The sequence below is a fragment of the Camelus dromedarius genome, chromosome 1, assembly GCF_036321535.1.
Source record: "Camelus dromedarius isolate mCamDro1 chromosome 1, mCamDro1.pat, whole genome shotgun sequence".
Lineage (NCBI taxonomy): Eukaryota > Metazoa > Chordata > Mammalia > Artiodactyla > Camelidae > Camelus > Camelus dromedarius.
Window position 1 is genome coordinate 46546493 of NC_087436.1, and position 23015 is coordinate 46569507.

The following is a 23015-nucleotide window of genomic DNA, read 5'->3' on the forward strand; positions in this document are numbered from 1 at the left end:
TTTTCCATCCATATGATTTCACTACCATTATCTAATTATGGTAGATCTATAGTTCTATGGGTTCTTTGTTACAACTATCATTTTTAACTAGTAAAGCATTTATTAAGTAGTTTTTACAGAATCTGTTTTCAGCTTAGCCTATTTTTCTGTTCTTTTCTTTCTCTTTTCTTCTGGTAAAGCACAAAGCAAAGCATGCTTACTGCTTGGAGAAACATTGCGTGGGCAGTATGTTCAGTCAACAGCTTGAGTTACTACTCCTCAGTATAGTTTGTTTAGACACAAGCAGTAGCCTCTGGGCTATTGTCAAGTTCTAGAACCAGTTTTCTAAGTTGTTCCCTTTCTCCACAAGTTGATAACTGTGTGTGTAAAGAAAGAGAGAAAGAACAAGAAGTTTTGTTTACCTACGATGTTGTCAAAGTTCTTACTTAAAAAGTATAGGGACACTTCTTTCAACTTCATTAGCAATATTGTAAATTTCCCTTAAACTGCTTCCATTGGCACCATAACTCTTACTACCACCTTTAAGAGGTATCCACTCTCTTACCTTCCGAGCTTTGCTCCAATGTTATGGGCCATGGCCATTCTGGAGAAGTTGTGGAAGAGTTTTAAAGCATCATTTGCATGAATAAAGCCCTGCATGAAGCAAGCTACTCTTAGTCTAAAACCAAAATCTGTTTTGATTCCCCCTCTGCTAGTAACTAGCTGAGTCATTTGGGGGATATCACTTAATATATCTATACTTCATTGACCTGATCTGTAAAATGAGGATGTTTTTGGAATAGATTTTTTTCTAAGAGTCCGTAAACTCTAATATTATGCTTAGGGTTATTTTTAGGAACTTCTGAATTCTCTTTGTTGATGTGCCTAAGCACACTGACCTTTAAAAAAAAAAAATCTCACATTTACATCTTGATATGAAAGGATAGATGTGCTCAGTTTCTTTTTTCACCTCAAGTTCTGTATGAATGTAAACTAGTCAGTATCCATCACTGTCAACTAGTTTATGTTTATATCTCAACCTAAAGATTTATTCTTATAAGGTTGCTTAGGCAACTATATGCTGTGCTTATAAATAGCTTATAGAAAAATAAATAAATAAATAAATAAATACCTATAGTAATTTTTTTCACATCAAAACTATTTGTTTTCTCAACATAGTTGTCTAGGGGATTAAGAGTCCCTAACAAAATAAATTAAGCTAAATAGCCACTAGATTGAGAGGAAGTAATAGACATTTGTTCTCCTAATTCTCTAACCAGTGATGGATATTCACAGTTTTGCTGATTTTATTTCACTATTGCCTCCTCTTAAAAAAAAAAAAAAATCTGCAACAGAATCTGGGGTAGTTAGATAAATAAAAGTATATTACAGTTATAAAAATATCACATTAAAAACATAAAATTTCACTGATACCGCTATTGAAAATTGTTACGGGTGTATCTCCTTTCATTGTGCTTCACTTTATTGCACTTAGAAGATAATGTGTTTTTTTTTAACAAATTGAAAGTTTATGGTAACCATGCACCTAGCAAGTCTGTTGGTCCCATTTTTCCAACAGCATTTGCTCACCTCATGTCTCTGAGTCACATTTTGGTAATTCTCACAATATTTCAAACTTGTTAACTTTTATTACATTTCTTATGGTGATCTGTGATCAGCGATCTTTGATGTTACTATTGCAAAAAGATTATGACTCTGTGAAGGCTCAGATGATGGTTAGCATTTTTTAGCAATAAAATATTTTTTATTGAAGTATAGTTGATATACAGTATTATATAAGTTACAGGTGTGCAATATAGTGACTTACGCTTCTTAAAGGTTTACTCCATTTATAGTTACTGTAAAATATTGGCTATATTCCCTCTGTTGTACGATATGTCCTTGAGCAGTAGAGTATTTTTTAATTAAGGTATGTACTTTTTTTAGACATAATGCTATTGCACTTAGTAGACTACAGTTTAAACATAACTTTCATATGCACTGGGAAACCAACAATTTCTGTGACTCACTTTATTAAAATATTCACTTTATTATGATGTTTTGGAACCCTAACCCACAATATCTCTGAGGTATGTGTGTATTTACATGAACATTTGTTGTAAGTCATTTATTTTGATTTTTATTTAAGGTGGTTACGTTTCCACAATTAGCACTAAAACATTTTCATTTCCTAACTCAAGCTTTTAAAATTTCTCAATAACATATAAACCAAACCTGTTCTCTAGTGCAAATCATGGGTGATTTTAAGCTTGCATCATTATGAGAAGTGAAAGAAAATAACCTTTAATTCTAAAGAGATTCACATAAGCATCTCAGAGAAAAAAAATCACAAAGCAGCCTGCTAGCCCTCAACCAATTTACAGTTGCTCTAACTCCTGCTTCCCATTTCACATCACCCCTCAGTGGAGAATAACGTGTCTTTCTCCATCACTACCAAAAATTCTGGTTTTCAAATCATAACTGAAGTTCAACAGAGAATCCTGCTGAGTTTATGTAGAGGAATCAGATACAAGAAGTCCAGAATGAGCCAACATCTTTAGGGTGTCTCTGAGTGTCTGCACACTGGTTCTTCAGGATAGCAGTAAAAACTATGTTTCTGAGAAGTTAGCTTAGTTTTCTGTCATTTGTTCTTCTATTAACAGTGTGAAACTTGCCCTGTGTAATTTTCAGATTTCACAAATATACTTATCTAACAAGATTATTTAAACTCCATCTGTTAGATATTTCAGTTACCAATAATAATATTCTTTTATTTATGCAATTCATTATAAAAATGTTGCTACGCTTAAATTTTAGAAAAGACAAACTAGATTTGTATTTAGGTAGAAAATGAATCATGTATGGCGCAGGGTAAAAAATCTTTGAGAGTTCGAATTTTAAACCCCTTCCCTTTCTAAGGTTTTATGATTTTGCTTTCTAGTTAAAAATGTAATATGTAATTGGAAGGCAATAATAAAGAAATTATTTCTACTCTATAATTTTCTAATAGGCTTTTTAATGTTTATTTTTTTGTGTGTTAAGGACATTTAACATGAGATCTACCCCCTTAACAAATTCTTAAGTGCACACTACAGTTCTAATAGCCTTTTTTAAATGACTCATCTACCCATATAGGAGCAAAGAAGTAACCTTCTCTTAACCATAAATTCAACTCTTGCTCTAGGTGAATCCTTAAGGAAAGTAAGTGGGATCTTCTGTTACATAGATACGATGATATAAAAATCTGGGCCTTGGTTTTTTAACTATTCTTGCCCCCAGTTTGTGGCCATTTTGCCTTTTATCTTAGAAGCACTGGTTGTTTTTTCATACCCTGTTTTCTCTGAAGCTCTAATGACCGTGGCTGATTTTATTGCAGAATACAAACATGAACCATCTGTATACATGCATAAATGCATTGTTTTCTAAGGATGACACCATGTCACTAAAAACTCGAGTGTTTGAAATGAGATAGATAACATAAGATAATTTTTTACAAGAAAAATAAAAAACAGTATCAACAACTTGAATTAGAAATTGGATTGGGATATTAGAAGGGAAAGTAATGGTATTAACCAGAAGGGAAAGTAATGGTATTAACCGATATTCACAAATATGCACAAATTCACAAATTGACTAACCTCTAGTGTATATGCTATTTTACTACATAATTTTAAAAAATAAGGGCAATGAAAATTTTGACATTTCTTTTTTCTTTATCCATAGATTTTAAAATTTTAAAAATAATTTTTCAAAGAATCTTTACAATCTGTGGTATTTATTTGAAGATAGGATAATATGTTCTCAGTATCTTGTCAGTTCCTTATCGGACATCAATCTTGCCAAAACATAGTCAAAACGTTGATTATATCAGAAATGTATACTTGTCCTTTGGCACACAAATTAGGTAACTCTGTCTTTATCAATACATTTTCCCAACAGAGGATTACCACCTTAACTGTCACGGTAACTCCTATTGCATGATTTCTGTGGTTTGTGACTGTATTTGGTGTTGATGCATGCTGGTATAATGGTACTAATGTAGCAGTTGTTTTTATCTGAGATTTAATTTTATGTTTTCTTATTTTAGTAACCTTTTACAACATTTGTCCCAGTTGGATCACTTTGCTTAGTGAAAAGTCAGGAAAAAATGTTATTTTTCTTAAAAGTCTTTGGCCTTATCTTAATAATATGGCTTTGTTCTTTAGTGTTTGGGAAATCAAAGTCTTTGTTAGGGGAGGGGAGAAGTGTTTCTAGAAACACAGGTAATATTAGGAAGCTAATTCAACCCGAAAAGATGAGGGTGGGACATAGCAGCAATTTTACATTGTCTTACAGATCAACTCTAAAGCATTATTTTGACCTAAGTGTGTTGCAGTTTTTTGCATGTAAGTAGGTAGTTTTTATAATTCTATAACCAGTGAAATGTTTCCTCTTTGAAAATCAGTACCAGAGGGTATTTGATTATGATAGAAATTAGGGAGATGTGTAGTGTACTTATTATTTAAAACATACATTTTAATACATTTACTTGCTACTTTTTAAAACTTTGTCTTTTCTGAATTTAGGGTCCCCCTGGACCACCTGGACCTCAAGGACTACAAGGGCCAAAGGTTATTCTTTATTTTACTTGTTTCCATTTACAACATATGGTGCAGAGAATTCCATATTAAATGTGTGTGTCTTTGAAAAATCAATCTTATAAAATACTGAAGGAGCTGAAATCACCAATATTGCTTAAAAGAGCTTAGAATAGAAATTGAGGTCTGGGCTGAAGGAAGAGGGATTCAGAAAAAAGAAAAATTAGGAAAGAAGGGAGGGAAATAGAAATGGCATTAAATTTAGAGAGAGGAAAACAGAATATTAAACAAGGGAAAAACAAGTTTCACAGAAATCATAAAGGTAAAGAAACACTAAAGGTGGTGTATGGAAAAAGGAAAATATTTAAATAGAGGAGGATTGAAGGAAAATTTACTCTGACACTAAAAAGACCCTTTCTTTCAATTCTTTTGTAATTAAAAAAGAAAAGAAAAGAAAAGAAAAGCCTTAGCATGATGCATTCACAAATGACAATTTTAGGAAACATTTTCAGTCATTTTTATAACACATCCTGTTACATACATTCAACTATTCCACAATTTAAATTTCATCTAATAAAACATAAAAACACTGAACAGTAGAAACTTAGAATTACTTGAGTATATCTGAAGTTTGTTGGTTGCATTAACTTTATCTCTCCAAACTAAAGATTATTCAACCACGTTTGATCAAGTAACACATGGCCAGTGACTGGCTTTTCAGAGCTACACGTGTTGAAATATGACTTTCATCATGGGGTTTTTTTGTAGGTGATTCAAATAGTGTTGAAATCCATCTTTTGTTTATGTCTCTTATAGCAGTTTATTTGCCAAGTCTATCACACACACACACACACACACCAGCTTTTGTACCTTTCTCTTTCAAGATACTTAAAATAGAATGCTAGCATATAGAAACAAGTATTTTTCTGTTATAAAAAAGAATGTATAGTAGAATGTTACTGAGGTCTTCAGCTATATTTAGAGATATATTTAGAACATAGACTCTAATTCAGACACATTTCATGTGCAGCATTAATGTAAGTTTGGGGGAATTTTTTTACTTTCTATTTCTCCACCAAATTCTAGTCCCTGAGAGATATAACCCAAAAGATGCTCCATTCAAATGCAGTCTTTATTCTTGGCAAGCAAGTTGGCCTGGATCCTTATTCTTTAATATCTTGGTCAGCTGGGCTAGAAAACCCAGAAGGAAATCTGCAGATTCCTTTTTCTTCTGTGTGGAGTCAACCAAGACATAAGTTCCTTGCTTTTTCCCACTCACTGGACTAAGTCTCCAGAACCAAAATTGTCCTCAATGCTAAATATGTACCTTTTTCAGTACAAACCTCAAAAACTTTGGGGACTTGACTCTTCTTTGCAGCCCAAAGGCCTACAGAAATCCAAAAGACACTTGAGCCAAAAGAGGCAAGAAGGACTACCTAGCCAAGAAGGCTGTATCATTAAAACCTGCATCCCCTGTGTTTTATAATGCAATTGCTATTCACTTATTAATTCTATTTATCAATAATTAATTTGTGGGTCTCTATTTCATGATAAGTACTATATCTAGTAAAGATACTAGGAAATAGTAAAGCATTTCAACAAGGAGCTTTCAGCCTACAGAGGGAGAAAGGCAAGCAAATGCATAATTATTAATGAATAGAGTGAGTGCTTTGGTTAAGATGCATATGGAAGCTTCTCTCAGTCTTGGGGTTAAGGATGACTGAGCTGAAACTGAGAAGCAGGGGGTAATTGGCCAAATGAATGTCTAGACAAAAGGGGTGGGAGGAGGGGCTTAGTCCCACTACCTCACCTCTTACCCCTGCCACTTCCCACTGTGCCATCAGTCTACCCCACCTCACACCCCTGCAGTGACCGTGTAATTGAGATCTTGGGTCAGTTGGTATAGTCCTTTATGCTTTCCATGATCACTCCTTGAGAAGGTTGAGATAATCAAGGTAAGATGTGACCAGGAGTCAGCAGATGCAGCGAGAGTCAAATATAAAACCCAGTCTCCCTCCGGACTCCCAGCCTCAGACTGAATGGGCACCTTTTCAATTAGCGTTGCTCCTTCCTTTATCAAACAAGGACTGCTTGACTTCTTATACATCAAATGACTCTTAACAATATTTTTGGTGGGTGAAGGATAAATGAATAACTCATGAATTATATTTTTCTTTAAAACATTTGTGGGTCACATTTTGAAGGTATAAACTTAAGCAACTATTATTGGACCCAGAGTGCTTACAAGTATTCATACTGAATGAGCCTAAGGCTTAGCCAGTTTCATTCAACCTCAGCAGACTTGTTTGTGACAAAATAAACGTTGTCGTTACCACAAAGAGCAGGAAATCTGGAATTTTAAAAAGGTCTTTTTTTTCTTTTTTTCATTTGTTTCTCATGCCTTCCTTTAACATTTGGAAGGCTCAAATTTCATTGTGACCAATAGTTCTTAAAGTTTTTACCAAGGAAAGGAGCTCTAGCCATTTCAATATTGTGGTTTATAACGTCATCAAGCAAGCTCTTCTAGAAAAATGCAGCCTCAAGTCAGCTCCCTTGGAAATCTGTCTGTGGGGCAGGCCATTCACACTCAAAAGACCTGTTTTTGCTAAGTTTCCATAGGGTGAGAAGCAAAAATGTTTATAATGGGATCTACACATGACTCATTGATATAAAATAATATCTTGCCTTTCAAGCAGTTGGTTTGTTCAGTACCTTTCTGACCAAAAGGTAATTAGACATTCGTTGTTTGAGTAAATCTCTAGCACATTGTTTAAATTTGTTTTCAGTGGAACATCTTCAGTTAAGAAAAAATAAATCCGTATATTTTGGGTTTGTCAAGGGTTCTAATAAATCATTATATTAATAGTAAATTTAGTTCATTCCTAGCATAGTATAGGAAATTGAATTGATCCAAAAGTAATTTTATGAGGATTAAGATATTATCTGATTTATTATTTCCTTCAGTGAGGCTTGTCTGGAAATAGCACATTCACAATCATGAATTTGTATTTACTGTTCAAATGATGGCAGTTAAAATATTATAAACTTATGGGGCTTTGCATTTTATTCTTCCTTAAAGTTAATTTGTCATGTTTTGCTTTTTTCTCAAATTTGAAAATAAGAGAAATCATATAGATTTTTTTTTAAGGAGAAAAAAACTGACTGAGGAATATAGGTTATTGCTATAGGATATGGTCAGGCATCAAATGATATCAGTTTTTTTTACCAGTTTTTTTTATAGCCTGCATCTCACATGGGGAAAAAATAAAAACACTGGATCTTAGCTACATACAAGTAGTATTATATATGATATTCAAAAAATGTTATTTCACTTTTTATAGCTATTTGACATGATGTAGAATGCACTCTTGGGCTATGTTGCATTTGCTAAAAGTTAAATTGTACTGTTACCAACTAGCATCATTTTTGTCTAGTATGCTATGCTCCCAATAATAAATAGAAGCTACTATCAATTTTTATCTTAACAGGGAGAGCCAGGATCTCCAGGAGTCCCAGGAGTCGATGGAGAGCAGGTAATACTGAAAAATATATACTGTCACTTAAAGAATCATTGTTATCACCACTTTGATTATAGGTTTGAAGCCCAAATGGCATGAGTATTGATATATAGTATCCTCTTCTTTTTTTTAACTTTCTGTCCTTCTAGAGACTACATTAACTCTAAAAAAGTAATTGGTTTTAAATTAGACATCTGTTTTCTTTGTCGAAACATACAAGCTATATGATGCTTTAATTTTGTTTTAATACTCCCCATCAATCTACCAATGACATCTCTGTGAATTTTTAATAGGCTTGTAAGATCATTACCAATTAAGTAAGGATAGCCTAATTTCAGTGAATCCAAATAATTCAAGATTAAAATCCGTGACTATAGTTTCTACAAAATTAGATATTATTTATATGGGTTATTTTGACAATGTTTTCTTTTTCCAAATAAAGATTACACCTAATTTTCTAGATTAGAAAAGACAGAAATAAGCAGGGCCCTTGTAGCTTTGCAGAATTTGTTAGTATCTCCAAGGGTTTCCCTGGATAACAGAGGTTGGCAAACTTCTTCTATAAAGGAACAGTAAACATTTTAGACTTTGCAGGCCATGTACAGTCTCTATCCCATTTTTTTAATGCCACTTTAAAATTTTTTTAAACATTCAGGCTGTACAAAAATAATCCCCAGGCTAGATTTAGCCTGTAAGCCGTGGTTTGCCCACCCCTGGCAGAAAAAAATCTGACCAGGAGAATATGGACAGTATTCAGAATTCAGATTCTAATCACAAGGATTAGTTTCAAGGTATTTGATGTTTCTGGGCTTCCATTATTTACCCAAGAAATGGCTAAAATCAAGAAGATCGTAAGAAATCAAGGAGATTCGTGATCTGGTTTGTGAAACATACTCCTCAGGAGATAGTATTAGATAAGAAAATTAAGTTTAAGAGATTAAGTTTAAGAGAAGGGTTACTTTAATATCAGAGCTGTATGTTGAAATCATATAACGTCACACTAAATAAAGTTGTGGTGGTTAAAAAGGAAGACGACTTTAGATGATCTGCTGTATCCATCAGAGATCACATTAGCATGTAAAAATCTGGGTGTATTATCTTTCCCACTGTTAGTCATTATGAATAATTTAACATACCACATGGTCCCTACATATGTAATAACTTAATTTTTTTCCTATAGGCTTTACAAGCTCTTCTTCTTCAGAGGGTTGGCTATTCTGCTGATCACTATCACTGGTTTCCTAAAACCAACCAGGGCCTGATTAACCCTAAGATTCATCTTATCTATTTAGGTACCTACCCACCCACTCATGCACCTAGTGGGTGATTCTGAAGTAGATGCTGTGAAGTATGCATAAGTAAAAAGAAAGAACATGCTCCTGTCCTTGAGTAGTTTTTAGTATAAAAAAGATGAACAGGTTAGTGCAGCCAGGGAGCCCCAGATCTAGAACTAAAATAGCTATGATCATCTCTGCTGAAGAATGGGCCATCTGGTCATAGTGCAGTGAGCCTTCTTGGATGAAAATGCTCAACCATATAAATTAATCTCAGTATTAGTGTCACAAAATTCAGATTTGCTTGCATTCAGAATACACATACATCTATTTCCTCACTGTAAAACGAAAAAAGAATTACATCCTGGATCGCCTCATAGAGATGTCATGAGAACAAAATAAGAACACTGTGGGAAAGTGGAAGTATTTCTAAGCATTAATTGAGCCTTTGTGTTCAGTGAATGATCTACCCATCTGTAGATTGGACCATGGGAAACTGATAGTGATTGGAATTTCTGCCTGCGTTTATGCGGGGTGGACTTAGTGGGTGGAGATGGGAGAAATTTATTTGGACCTTTGTTATTATAACGCTAGATCCGGGTTCAAAATGTGTATTGTTCTGTTGAGGATTAAATCCAATAAGTTGTTTTCAGGACTGGTGATATAGAATTAGCTGCCAGGTAAAAATATAGAATTGAGAAAAATGACATGAACACCTAAGTTCATGTTTTTCATACATAAATGGCCTAAGTGATAGACTGTAACCCCTTCCTTTATAAGGGGAAATAGTATTGATCAATGTAGAAGGCTGCTGTGGGAGATAACTCCCCCTAAAAATGAAAATCAGAATCATATCTGTATAGGACCCACCTAATGACAAAATTGATCTGAAAATATGTTTTCCCTAGGATGTAACTATCATTGGTCAGTATAACTCTTAAATGCAAACTGAATCATTTTTAGGGACTCAAAGGCTCCAAGGGAGACACGGGGGACCCAGGTATGCCAGGTGAAAAAGGAGGAATTGGACTTCCTGGATTACCGGTATGTTTATACTTTTTATGATGTGTTCATATTAAGATAAATTAAATAATCAGAAAATAATTGTATTATTAGCTGTGGTCACATCTAATGGTTCATGTAATATTTTTATTTTTAAATATTTGAGGTATTGGTTAATTACTACAACTAAGCCTCTAAGACAAATTTTAAAGCATCCAACCAAATAAATTATAAAATAAACATCTATGCTTTTCTCAATTATTTTCACTAGAAGATAGCAAAATAAATATAGTTGGCCATTAACTTAGTATGCATAAGGTGGTGGTAACTGATCATTTAAAAATAAACCATAATTAAAAAAAACCAAAATACGTAAAATAATTAAAAAACAAATTACTTGGGAAAGTGTTCCCTTTATGTGTACAATATTATGGGATGGTGTTTTTATGGTTTTCTCCATAATTTTTACTGAGAATTTGGAGAGGGACATGTAGAAAAATGTAGGGGAAAAAAGTGTAGAAAACGTCACTGCCCTAGATCACTTTTTAAAACAAGGAAATGTATAAACAAATGTCAGTGAACATTAAGTTAAGGGAGTGACCTTTGCTTTTTAAAGTGAGCACCACTATTAAAAATATAACATTAATAATCTGATATATTTAGCTTTGTATAAGTTTAACCAATCAGGCATAGCTTAATTTTCATTCACTTTTTAATTTATTTCACATCTCACCCACAATCCTCAGGACCTGAGGAAGGTTGCTGTTTGAGGCTAAAATGCAAGGGGGTAAAACATATCACGTGCATGATTTTATAAAAATGTCAAGAGGATGATGGATTTGTGGAGAAAATTCAGCTGTTTCTTACACTTTGAAAGTAACTGGACCAGCTCACCTCTTGATGATTATTTGTAGGGTGCCAATGGAATGAAAGGAGAAAAAGGCGACTCGGGATTGCCAGGTCCTCAGGGTCCTTCCGTAAGTCCGTGGTGGCTGAACTTGCATGGTTCCCAAAACACTCTAACATGGGCCTATTATTCACCTGCGGCAGCCTATGCCAGATGGCTTATCAACAGTAGAAAGACCATGAGCCTTTTGGTCTGTCAAACTGTAGAAGAAATATCTGTCGGCCCTGTACAGCGAGAGATGAAAGTGTCTCTGAGGTCTGAGTTAGAAGCAATTTTTCAGAGGACTGTCTAACCCTGAGGAGAAAATCAGTGGTTTTCCCACGCCACTTGCGGATGGAGCTCTGTGGCTGTAGAACCTACGTTCTTTTTCCCTCCAGAGTCCTGTTGTTGTTTAGTGAAATATCTGAGAGTTTAATGGTGGTGGTAGCATTATAGCGTTTCTTGGTAATCAGTTGCTTCCTTTTCTTTTAATGTGCTTTTGATTTATTCTGGCTTTTGTAGAACAACTGTATTTTTTTAAGTTTTTTTTTGTTCTCACCAAGGAATTTGTAAATGTAGAGAATCAAATGCATCACTTCTTCCAGTATCCATCTTCCTCTACAACGATTAATGGCCTTAGCAGAGCCCCAGCATGAGATTCAAGCCTAATTGCCTTATCTAAATGAAGTAACCAAATCCATGTTTATTTTTCGGACATGCAGATCATAGGCCCACCAGGCCCACCAGGTCCCCATGGCCCACCAGGCCCCATGGTAAGTCTTCCTTCTCTCCAAACTGTAGTCATTTATTTAAAAGCATGCTATCTGAGAAAACAGGAACACCCCCTCAAAACAGCCAGCTTGTATTGTGTACTACTCTCTGTGCGATGGGCAGAAGATAGGAGGCGCTTTTCTGATTTTACAGTTTTGACTTTCACTCCCCCAAACACATCCGTTGGAAAGAGAGAGCGTAGTTTTGTGACAGGAAAGTCGAAGAAAAACAAACAGATTTGGCAAGCTTTACTCCACCCTTCCAGTATGAACGTTGGAAAATCGTTTTAACCAATCACCACTCTAGGCCATTCATAACATAACAAGGTTAATAACTGTAGCCATTAATGAATGTTTCTAACCAACTTTGAGGATGAAGACCCTTTAATGAAATGTTCAATAAGAACATTTATAAAATAATATGATAAAAATTGAAGCTCACTGCTACAGATGACATATATTGTTGGATCTTTTTCTTTTCACTTGTACGTACTTCGGTAAATACAATGTTTACACAAGTATCTGTTGGTGATCAGTGAAGACGGTCACCATGTCCTCATAGAATTTACGTTCAGTGAAGAAGGTAGCCACTAATCCAGCATAATTCTTCAAATGTCTGCCTAATGGCAGTTGTGTTAAAGCTAAAACTTTGTAGAAGGCAGAATGCTTCAAATGCTTTTGACTGGGCCAGGATGGGAACAAGTCACACAGCCTCTAGGGTCACATTCATCTAGAAGACAATCTCAATTAATCACGTGACTTCAATCACAGAGATTAAATAAACTGTGGGTCACTCTTTCCTCCTTTTGTGGTCCAAGAAGGAGCATCACTGGAATCATCTAAACCACAGAGCATAGCCCCAGACCCAGTCAGCTGTTTCTTACTAACTGCCATTTCTGTTTCATACCACAAAACAATTATAATTAACCTTATTTCTTAAAACTAAACAGTTCTTTAAGAATTAAGCAAATGGCATACTTTTGGCTTTTTTATACTCCCTCCACTTTAAGTTAGAAAGTTAAATTTTAAAATGCTATACCCATTTATATCATAAAATTAATTAGTTTAAATAAATTTTAAACCATTACTAAAGTAAAATAAGAATACTTGATAAAATGGCCATTTCCTGAAAATGTGTATCCACAACTTACGTAAAGGGAAAATATTGTTCCAAAGTAGACATATGTAACAAATATCTACATAATCCTTGATAAAAAAATAAAAAAGCTTTTTCCTACTGTTATATGATTTTGCTGATGAGTATTTAAATACTCCTATCTCCAAATAGTTTACTTAAATGACTTGAAAAGTTTAAAGCAATCCACAGTAACCTTTAGTTAATTCAGTTTGGCTAATTAGTCTCTATATTTAGATTTTCCACAAAAAGCAGGGGAAAGGCCCTGACTCATGAATGTATTATGACTTCCTTCCATTGGTGGTTGTTATAAGAGCCTTGACGAATTCATCTTTGTGAAAATAAATGCATTATGAATAATAATGCTTGATGCCCCTGTATAGAATCCTTTCCTTAGCCTTAAATTAAAGAAACTATGCAACAAAGTTCCAAGCTTGACTGTCATCTCCTCATTTCCTCTTCCTTTAGATTCCTGAACACTTTGAGTCTACAGGAGTTAGTAGTAGAAAAAGTCTCCTCTTCACTGGTACTTAAACTTTGGAACTTTCTTTGGCAAACTTCTGTCTTTTAAGACCTACCTCTATTTCATATAAATTTGTAATGTATCTCACATATTCCACCTAGTTTTTTTTAAATAGAGATTTGAAAAATAGGAGTAGTGGGGCTCACAAATACTTTTTTTTCGGGTTTTTTTTTTCCTTACATATAACCCTGGCGTATTGCCCCCCCCCCTTTCATAGGTACTTAGCAGAAAGGATTGCAATTAATGAATTTCTTATTACAGAACAATCCAAGAGTCGGAAGGAACTTTCACTAGGTATTAACATCAACTATCTCTAACTACAGCACAAACAAAAAGATTCTTATTTTACATCTCTTTTGTTACCCTGTATGATAGTCACTTCTGCTGGGAAATAGCGAATCAATTCTTAATTTAAAGTTGTGTTTTTCATTTCCAGGGACCCCATGGACTTCCAGGACCAAAGGTAATTCAACAAATCTCTTGATTGTTTGATGTCTGTTTCCTTGTTAATCATGGAGAAGCATGGTGGAAGCATGTCTGTCCTGTCTTATTTATTTGTCAAGTGATGTTGATGATCTTTAAGCCTTTAAGTATCCAGATGTTTAAATCTCACAACAACAAACGACTTACTACAAATTTAAGTAGTATCACCTGGAGATGAATTAGTCCTCATTTTGCCTTTTTTTCTTGTCACCAAGTGAGTTTCTTAGGTTACTAATCATAATATACTCAGAATCAACCATTTGGAAGTGAATCTGATGAGAGCCTCAGACTAGTCCAAATTCTCTTTCTTAATATGGTGTCTTTAGTTGTATATTCAGACTTTATTCACTGATACTTTTTACTTGTCATATAGCGCTGCTGTGTCTAAACACTTTCGGTATCCCATGTCTTAATTTTTTATTCCCCCAGAGGTCACTAGTCTAGAATGGGGTAGGGTGTATCAGGTGTGCTATAGTGAAGAGACGGTTACATCACATGTATTCCATACTCTGGATTAAAAAGAGAACTATGGAGACTGGCCCTTCCTTGTCAGAAGTAGTGCAGCTTGTATTGTGAAGATAGTCTTCACCTGTTGTTGCCTTTGTGTAGCCCAAGAGGACATCTTGGAGGATTAAAATGAGCCCTGAAAGGTGAGCTTCATCTTCCAGTGAGCATATGTGATGAGGACCCATGTTCTAATGTCAGCTTTACCACTGACAGGCAGTATCACATGGGGCAGAATACTTACACTCTCTGATCCTTCATTTATACAACAAGGTGGCTTGCCTCAGAGCGTTGTGATGATTTAATGACTATATGATTATAAAACACTTAGCAAAATACTTGGTGCAGCTGTTAATAAACACCCACTAAATGTCAGTTGTTGTTGTTTTCCTGTGTTTTGATGCTTTGTTCTGAACAGGAAAATTTAGCTAGTCCTCAAGCCTGCTTTAGACAAGGTTCAAGGACTCTTGAAAGCTCCTCAGTAGTGAGTTGGTGCATTTAAATGGTGAGGGGTGGGGGAACACATAAGTGCAATGTTGGCATTAAGAATCAGAAAGTGTAGAGGCAGTCCCCTCTCTCCTCTGAGGATTCCCCTGGCCTACCCAGCTTTAGGGGTGATGGAGGTACTGGTCTGACTGCAGGAATCTGAGTGTCCTTTCCGAGGTGAAGCAGGTGACTCATCCAAGAAAAGGAAGAGTTCATGACTCTGTTCTTCCACCACTAAAGACGAGACTAACTGTAATGATTCAGATCAAAGCCACCAAAACTGTGCTCAGTTACCCCATCACCATTAGATTCATAGGTGCCCAAGGTCCTTTTGATATCTACAATGCAGTGGTCTGTTTTGCCTGCACTTAACTTCAATTGTTACTTAAACCATAGATCACAGAGAATTATAAAGTTGAAAACACCTCAAAGATTACCTATGCTAGTTCCTTGATTTTTATAGACGATAAACTATAGGCCCAGGAAATTTAAGTTATTTGCCTTGAATTACACTGCTAGTTAAATGATAGATCTGAGATGTGAATTTAGGGACCAGAGCAGAAATTTAAAATTTTTGCCGCAGAATCTGATTGTTTATAAACTCACCTTCTCAATTAATGCCCACTTCCGTCAGTGTGCGACTCCTCACCAAAAAGTTTCATAGCTTACCAAGGCTGCCATGCCTGTCCATCATCTCAAGATCACTTGCTGAATCAAAGTCCACATGCTTGCCAAGCCAGAACTCTCGTTTAGACCAGGTAACTGAAGTTGATTACTGAGCCTTGGCCTTAATCTCACATCGACACTAGTTCTGTGACATGCCCACAATCATAGTTTATGGACCAAAGCACATTTGGCAGCATTGCAAACTTCCTATCACCAAAATCCACTAGGTCGTGCCAATGTGTTTATTATTTTGTGACCCCTTTGAAAGTTCAAGGGGGAGGGTATATCTCAGTGGTAGAGCATGTGCTTAGCATGCATGAGGTCCTGGGTTCAATCTCCAGTACTGCCATTAAAATAAATAAATAAATGAACCTAATTTACCTCCCCCCCCCAAAAAAAACAAACAAACAAAAAACAAAGTTCAAATATATAGGATGGTTGCACGGATAAGTCTATCTCACGATTTCCAAAAATTTCTGGATGAGAAGAATCACCTGAGAGGCTTATTAAAAATACCCGTTCCTGTGCTGCTATGGTCTAGGTGGGACCCTGGACTCTTTGACAGGTACCACATTGACTTTCATCATCAGGCAAATGGGGAGAAATACTGCCCAGGTTAGCAGTCCCTCCTGCCATGTAAGCATAATCTCTCTCCCCTCCAGACCCCACATGCAAGGCTCTACAGGGCATTTGAGACTGAAATCATCTTCCTTTCACAAGTCTTTCAAGATTTTCTTGATGAAATTAACATCTGTACTTAAAAATTGAAAAGAGAACAAAACTCTATTTCTCTGCTGCTGCTGATAGAAGAGAGTGTCCTGTATTCTTAGGTTTTTAAAAATCAGAGTCAGCAGACTTGATCACTTATCAGGACGTTTGTAATGTCACCTTAAGTTGAATTCAAACCTCCTTTATTCTAATATTGGGCAGACAGACAATTTGTAAATGTAGTTTGTAAAACCACATTTAAGTCCTGTGGATCTTCACATTCTCTCACATTCTCTTCTAGGATTGGCTATTTGTTGTGTATTCTATTGATTAATCCATGTAGGGACCTGACTTGGCAATGTCAGTGAGTGAGGATTCGCTAACTGGCATTACTTCAGACATCAGCTGCTACATTTTTGGCTCATTCCCCTGGGCAAAATGCTTAAAGGCTTAAAATATCTGTATATAACCTGTCCTGCATATTCCAGTTTTCCATTCCAGCAGAGCGGGTCTCTCCTGCTGAACCTCCCTGAGCATCCTCCACTCTGACTGTCTTTGATTTGCTTGGTCAGAACAATGTAGGATTCCACCAGTTTCCTTAAGATAGAACTGAAAAATTCAGGTACTCAGCAGTATACATTTTGATTGTGAGGAGCACTTTTTCTCAGGAGTTTTGCTTCCTAGAACATTATTTAATTGTCAATTTGTTTGCTCATTTTTTTAATATTTTAAATTAATTTTGAACTGATGGAAGACAAATCTAGCCTGACTCTGCTGTTACCTAAAACTGGAATCTGCAACCATTTCAGAGACTGGCTCTCTTCTCTCGCAGTTGAAACACCCATGATAGCAACCAAAATTGGCATTTGCTTTTGCATTTAGGGTGAACCAGGGTTAAATGGTGTTAAAGGATTGAAAGGTGAACCAGGTCAAAAGGGTGACAGAGGACCCCTTGGCCTTCCAGTAAGTAAAGAAAACTTTCCATTTCAGTGCCAATCTCACTTTTCTTTCTACCCTAAGGAGCAAACTCTGGTTTCCTCGGTGACTGTATAACAGTTAAGACTTCCATAACTGGGAAACGCATTGTGTTCGAGCAGAGCTCATCCCAGTTTTGTTTTCTCTGATGTCTGCTCTTGTGTCAGAGGAAGACCCCATAACAAACAAGGCCACGAGTGCCCTGTCCTTCAATTACATACATGCCAACCTTCCTCTTTTAAGGCTGACAAGTCTCTCCCATCACCCTCCCCTTTAAAGAAGTGCTGTGCTGATTATTTCATCATTTCTCCCGAATGTTTTTATAATTTAGGGTTGTTTAAAATCCTCCCCCAATTTTTTTTTTCTTTTTGATACCAAAAACCATAGCCCTTTGTTGGTGGCAGGTGTGCAGCTGGCCATTGTTGAAAGCGTGAGGTCAGTGCGGTGGCTCCGGACATTAATCAGTCATATCGTGGTCTACATGTTGTATGTCGTTTGTGTTGGAAATGCCCTCTTATGAGGTTCTTGGGGCAATCATGGAGAGTATGGAAGCAGTATTTTGCAGCTGTTCCGAGTTTTTTTTACTTTTAACAAAAAGAGATTTTCACCTTTCGTACAATTTATCTAGTCTCCTTTCCACAACTAAAAAGATGTTTTGAAATTATTAAATAGAAGGTTTTAGTTTCAAGCTTTTAATATGCTGTCTATTCACTGAATGCAAACAGAAGTCAGCAAAAGACATTATAGATTACATTTTTAAAATGTGACATGAAATTGGTAACAGAATATAGTTTATACACATATTTTATGCTTAAAAACGCTGGTGACCACTTTTTTAAAATTTTTCCCATGGGTACTGTACTCTAAGTACTGAAGTATTCCTCTTGATAGCAAATGCCTCACAGAGATCAGGCATGTAGTGGGTGCTTAATGTGTATTCACTTATTGAATGAATGATACAAGCCTTAGAGCATAGGTTAAATCACACCAATTAGATCATGTCACACACATTAAAACCTCTATAACGTGTAAGTCATTAATTCACATTTCAGGTAAATATAATATAATATTATCAGTGCAAAACTCTTATCATCTCCTGATTATTTTTAAATATTATAATAATGATGACTCTGAAGAAAGTATCAAAGAGCAAAACAAAGTTGGGATTTCTATTTTATTTAAACTTTCAATCTGAATTTTTTAGAGTTTGCCCTAATGTCAAATCTAGGACTAGTGATAATTTTTATGCAACATTTAGCCCAAAGCTCTATATATGCTAGCATTAAACAAACAAACAACACACATTTTTTAAAGTTTTAATCATTGCTAACTAAAGATGTATCTTTCAGTTATAATCTGACTCAGGATTATACAGAAGGAATTGTAAAATGAAAAATTAAAGTACCCCCCCTTCAAAAAAAAATATGTTATAGCAACATTGGTAGAGTATGCAGCTGGAATAGATTTTTTTTCTTGCATTTTGTATTATTAACTACATCTGAAGCATTAAATGGGGAAATAGTTTGGCAACCTTGCCAAGAAAATGTATAGAACTAGTGCATTGTCTTTCTTAAATACTCCTTGCTGTAATCAACATTTTTAAAGGACTATAAATAAACATTCGAGTTTCGAGATATAAAAGCCATGTCAAAAAAGTAATTGCGCTTATTCTTGAAACAAGAATTGAAAATGTCATCTATCAATCATACGTTATGCATAGCTTAGAGTTCAAGGTAAAGAAAAACGTTCGTTGCCTGAAAACAACATTAGGTTTTTAAAGCATTTCCCATTTAGACTTTGATGCTTGACTACTTGAAGTAAACTGAGGAATAATTTTGTTTGGGACAGTTATTTTTTTGTTTGGATGCATGACATTTTTCCAGCATTTTCCTGCTCCTAGAAGTCCCCCTAGTGGTGACTAATGTGAACACAGTAAGAGCAACCCAGAAAACAATGAGTATTGTTCATGTGAAATCCACAGTCACCCTGACATGTTAAAATTCTGCATTTGTTATTCATAAATGCTCTTTTAACAAGTAAAACTAGAGCTCTTTTCTTTTCCTCTGAAATTCTAACCTTGATTGATGATTATAATGAGCCCTTTCCTAGGAGACTGACCATTATTTTTTCTTCAGAACATAAAGAAATATATTGTGAAATATATTTTAACAGTCTTTTGAAATGAATTTCATATAGAAATTAGCAACCCAGACTGTTACTGGTAATTATTTTAAAGCCCACTTTATAAACCTCATTAACTTGATTTCTCAGTAAGAATTTGTCGAATGGAAATGTGATTAAAATGCCATCATCTGTGGGGTGTTTATTGTCATGTGTTTTTTTTTTTTTTAAACTAACAATTTGTAACAATGTGATATTCATCCCAGAACCCTGTGACTGCGTATTATGTTGTTTGAAGTGTTACATTTGTTCATTGGTACCTCATACTAATCTCTGTTCTTGTCATTCGTGTTACACCCACCAACCCTGCTACCAACCAAATCACACAGGGAGCATCTGGCTTAGACGGGAAGCCAGGATCCCGGGTGAGTCAGTACCTCATCTTGCTCCAACATGTTTTGTGGCTATGAATTTTGTGCTTCAGGACAGACTCTCATCAAATGATGAGGGCTACACAGGACTGGAGCGAAAGGAGAAGGTGGACAAAGATAGTGACAGAAAAGGGAAAGGTAGACAGAGTCTGGGTGGCAGCTCTGTTTGACGTCCAGCCTAAACTACAGAACATCTTTCTGAAGCCCAGGTTCAAGTCTGGAGAACTTGCAAGGTGGGAAGAATGACCAGTCTAATTGGCTTCACTGTCTTAGAATCCCAGACAGGTTTTTCCATAATTGATGGACACTTCCTGCAATTCCATGATAGGGGCCCTCTGAAGGAATTAAAGTCATGTGAATTTATTTGAATTTGCTTTTCCTTTTAATGTTTATGTGCATATTAGAAATGTAACTTCTTCCTTGGAACTAACTTTCAAATCTCTGTTCATCAAAATGACTTGTCTGTCTTCTGTCATTTTGTCTCTTTTCCATGGTTCTTAACAGTGCCATCTCTTACATTTCAGCTTCAGATCCTCAATATTTAGAAGTCTTCTGAAGATGAACTTTGAGCTCAAGCAGTGAAAAAAATCAAACTGATGATGATAATTCACCAATATTAGAAAGAGTTTAAAGCCCTGAATTATTTCATATCACAAGGTTCTAATAGAATAAACAAGGAGGGGAGGGTATAGCTCAGTGGTAGCACTCATGCTTAACATACACAAGGTCCTGGGTTCAATCCCCAGTACTTCCACAAAAAAAAAATAATAATAAGTAAACCTAATTACCCCCCCAAGAAAAAATTTTTTAAGAATAAAAAACAATAGTATAAAGAAGTAGGAATACTATAAAGTTCGTGCTGGGATACTTCCTTTGTTTGCAAATATCATAATAAATTATTTGCAAATCTAAGCCTAGTGTTCCTGAAAATGAGCAAATATACTTGAATTCCCTGCTACATTTTTACAAATCAAAAAAGAATTCCAAGCTCTTCAGTTCTAAAAACCTGCTTCAGGCGGTCATTATTTTCACTGGACCTCAGTGTTCATTATATTCATTCAGCTATTACCTCGTCTGCCACAGAAATCCTAATCCTGAACCAGGAGGCCAGAGGGCAATTGTGTCATTAAATCATCCAGCTGCCTGGTTTGTGCCTTGTAAGCTCAGTGACTTGAGCCACTGCAGCAGAACCTGTAAGAATAAATCCTTCCTTCTAAGCCCCCTGCTGCTTCCCACAGAGCTGAAGAAAATTTAAACAGTTAAACACTGTTCTCATTTATACGAAAATATTTTTTGACTTGTGTAACTGTTCGAGCCTCTTAAACAGCTGAAAACAAGGCTTCAGAGTGTTTGTGGCCAAGAAGAGTGGGGGTAACTGTGGGGGCAGAGAATGGATGTAAACAAGAGATGATGTGACAGAAGGACAATGACATTTTTCTTCTTAAGATTTTGGAGGCAAAGTGAAGATGTTCCACTTAGTCAGGGAGGAAATATCTAATTAAATATGGTATACAGGTTTTGTGTGTGTGTGCCTTTCATTGAAATATGCAGTTATATAATTCATCCCTTTTGCATGAGTTTCTTGAAAACGACTGACCTGAAAGAATCGAGCATAAAGCAGTCTGAAAGGAGATGTGTTGTCTTGCTGACATTCTAAGGCATCATTCACCCAGGAAAAAGTCCAGGATAAATTATAACTGCTTGCCTTACAGCCCTTGGGATATGTCTCATATTATCTTATTGTTATCTTTTTTAGGGTACAGATGGCCCTGTGGGACCCCATGGCCCTGCAGGTCCCAAAGGAGAAAGAGTAAGTTGCTCCTGAAGTTATTAAGCTGTGATCTAAAGAAAACACAGCATGTGGCCTTTCCATTTGGGTTGATCTGAACTGTTCACTTCCCAGAAGAAATAAAGGGCCACCTAATAGTGCATAGAAATAGATACCGTCTCAGGTTCTATTAAGAGTCCTCACACTGAGAGAACAACAGAATATTAAAATAGAATATGGCTGCCTTAATAAAAAACAATGCATACATTTTCATAGCTAAAAGAAATAGCTCAGACTCTTCCTTCTTAACCCATAAGGAAGATATTTTCATTTGGCCTTAATCCAGAAAGTTGAAGTCAGTGGAGCTAAAATTTCCAGGACTACGTTTTCTGGTTGATAATCTTTTATATAAAGCTACTGTATTCATTCGGAGTAAGTTATAACTTTTTTTAAAGGAAATTACAAAACCTAAGTTACACATGCTCTTTTTTTTTTTTTCAGCCGAAAAATAGTCTGTCTTTCTTTAACCATAAGGAAATAATTTCAGTGCATTACAAAACAAAAACCTTTCACAAACCTCTCTATTGCTAGGCCATGTTTCCATATCTTTGGGGGAAAAAAAAGACATCCAGAGTGGAAGATAAATATCTGCCACAAAAAAATGTACTGCAGCAGCAGCAGCAGCAGCTGGTCATCTGTCTGGAACTTCTCTCCCTCTTTCTCTGTTTTTCTCCCACTTTTTCTTTTCCTCACCTTGGAAAACGTAGGAGGTTTTTTGTGTTTCTGAGTGGAATTGTGTCAGCCATTTCCCCACCATCCAGAATAGGATGTAAAGAAATTATCCTAATAGTGAGGGCTTCAAAATGTTGGAATGATTCATTGTGCAAGTTTGTGGTCTTGTAAAACTAGAGTTTCATCAGTCTGGGATAATTCGCTTGAAAATACAGGGCCACATGGTGATTTCTTTGGCATACATCCCAATCCCATAATTCCACATTCACTGTAAGTGAACTCATTCATTCAGTAAATATTTATCACATTACAATGTACAAAACACGGTGTACTCCTAGTGTGAAATGGAAACACTCTACACCCATTTATGGATTCTATTTTGCTAATTGCTCCAGTGAATTCAATAATATCATTATAATCGATTCGTCATCCTCAACCTTTTATTAATACACTGTGTGTATTTACTCAATACTGTAA

General features: G+C 35.7%; 1 protein-coding gene across 1 annotated transcript in view; it reads left to right on the top strand.

Moving 5' to 3' along the window:
* COL25A1 (collagen type XXV alpha 1 chain) overlaps positions 1-23015 on the top strand; it is a 415084-nt gene that overhangs the window by 374498 nt on the left and 17571 nt on the right. Inside the window, exons 24-31 of the mRNA XM_010981063.3 lie at positions 3919-3942; positions 4545-4589; positions 8045-8089; positions 10312-10392; positions 11265-11327; positions 11959-12009; positions 14101-14127; positions 21795-21848. Coding sequence (XP_010979365.1) covers positions 3919-3942; positions 4545-4589; positions 8045-8089; positions 10312-10392; positions 11265-11327; positions 11959-12009; positions 14101-14127; positions 21795-21848 — 390 coding nt within the window. The remainder of the gene's footprint in view (positions 1-3918; positions 3943-4544; positions 4590-8044; positions 8090-10311; positions 10393-11264; positions 11328-11958; positions 12010-14100; positions 14128-21794; positions 21849-23015) is intronic.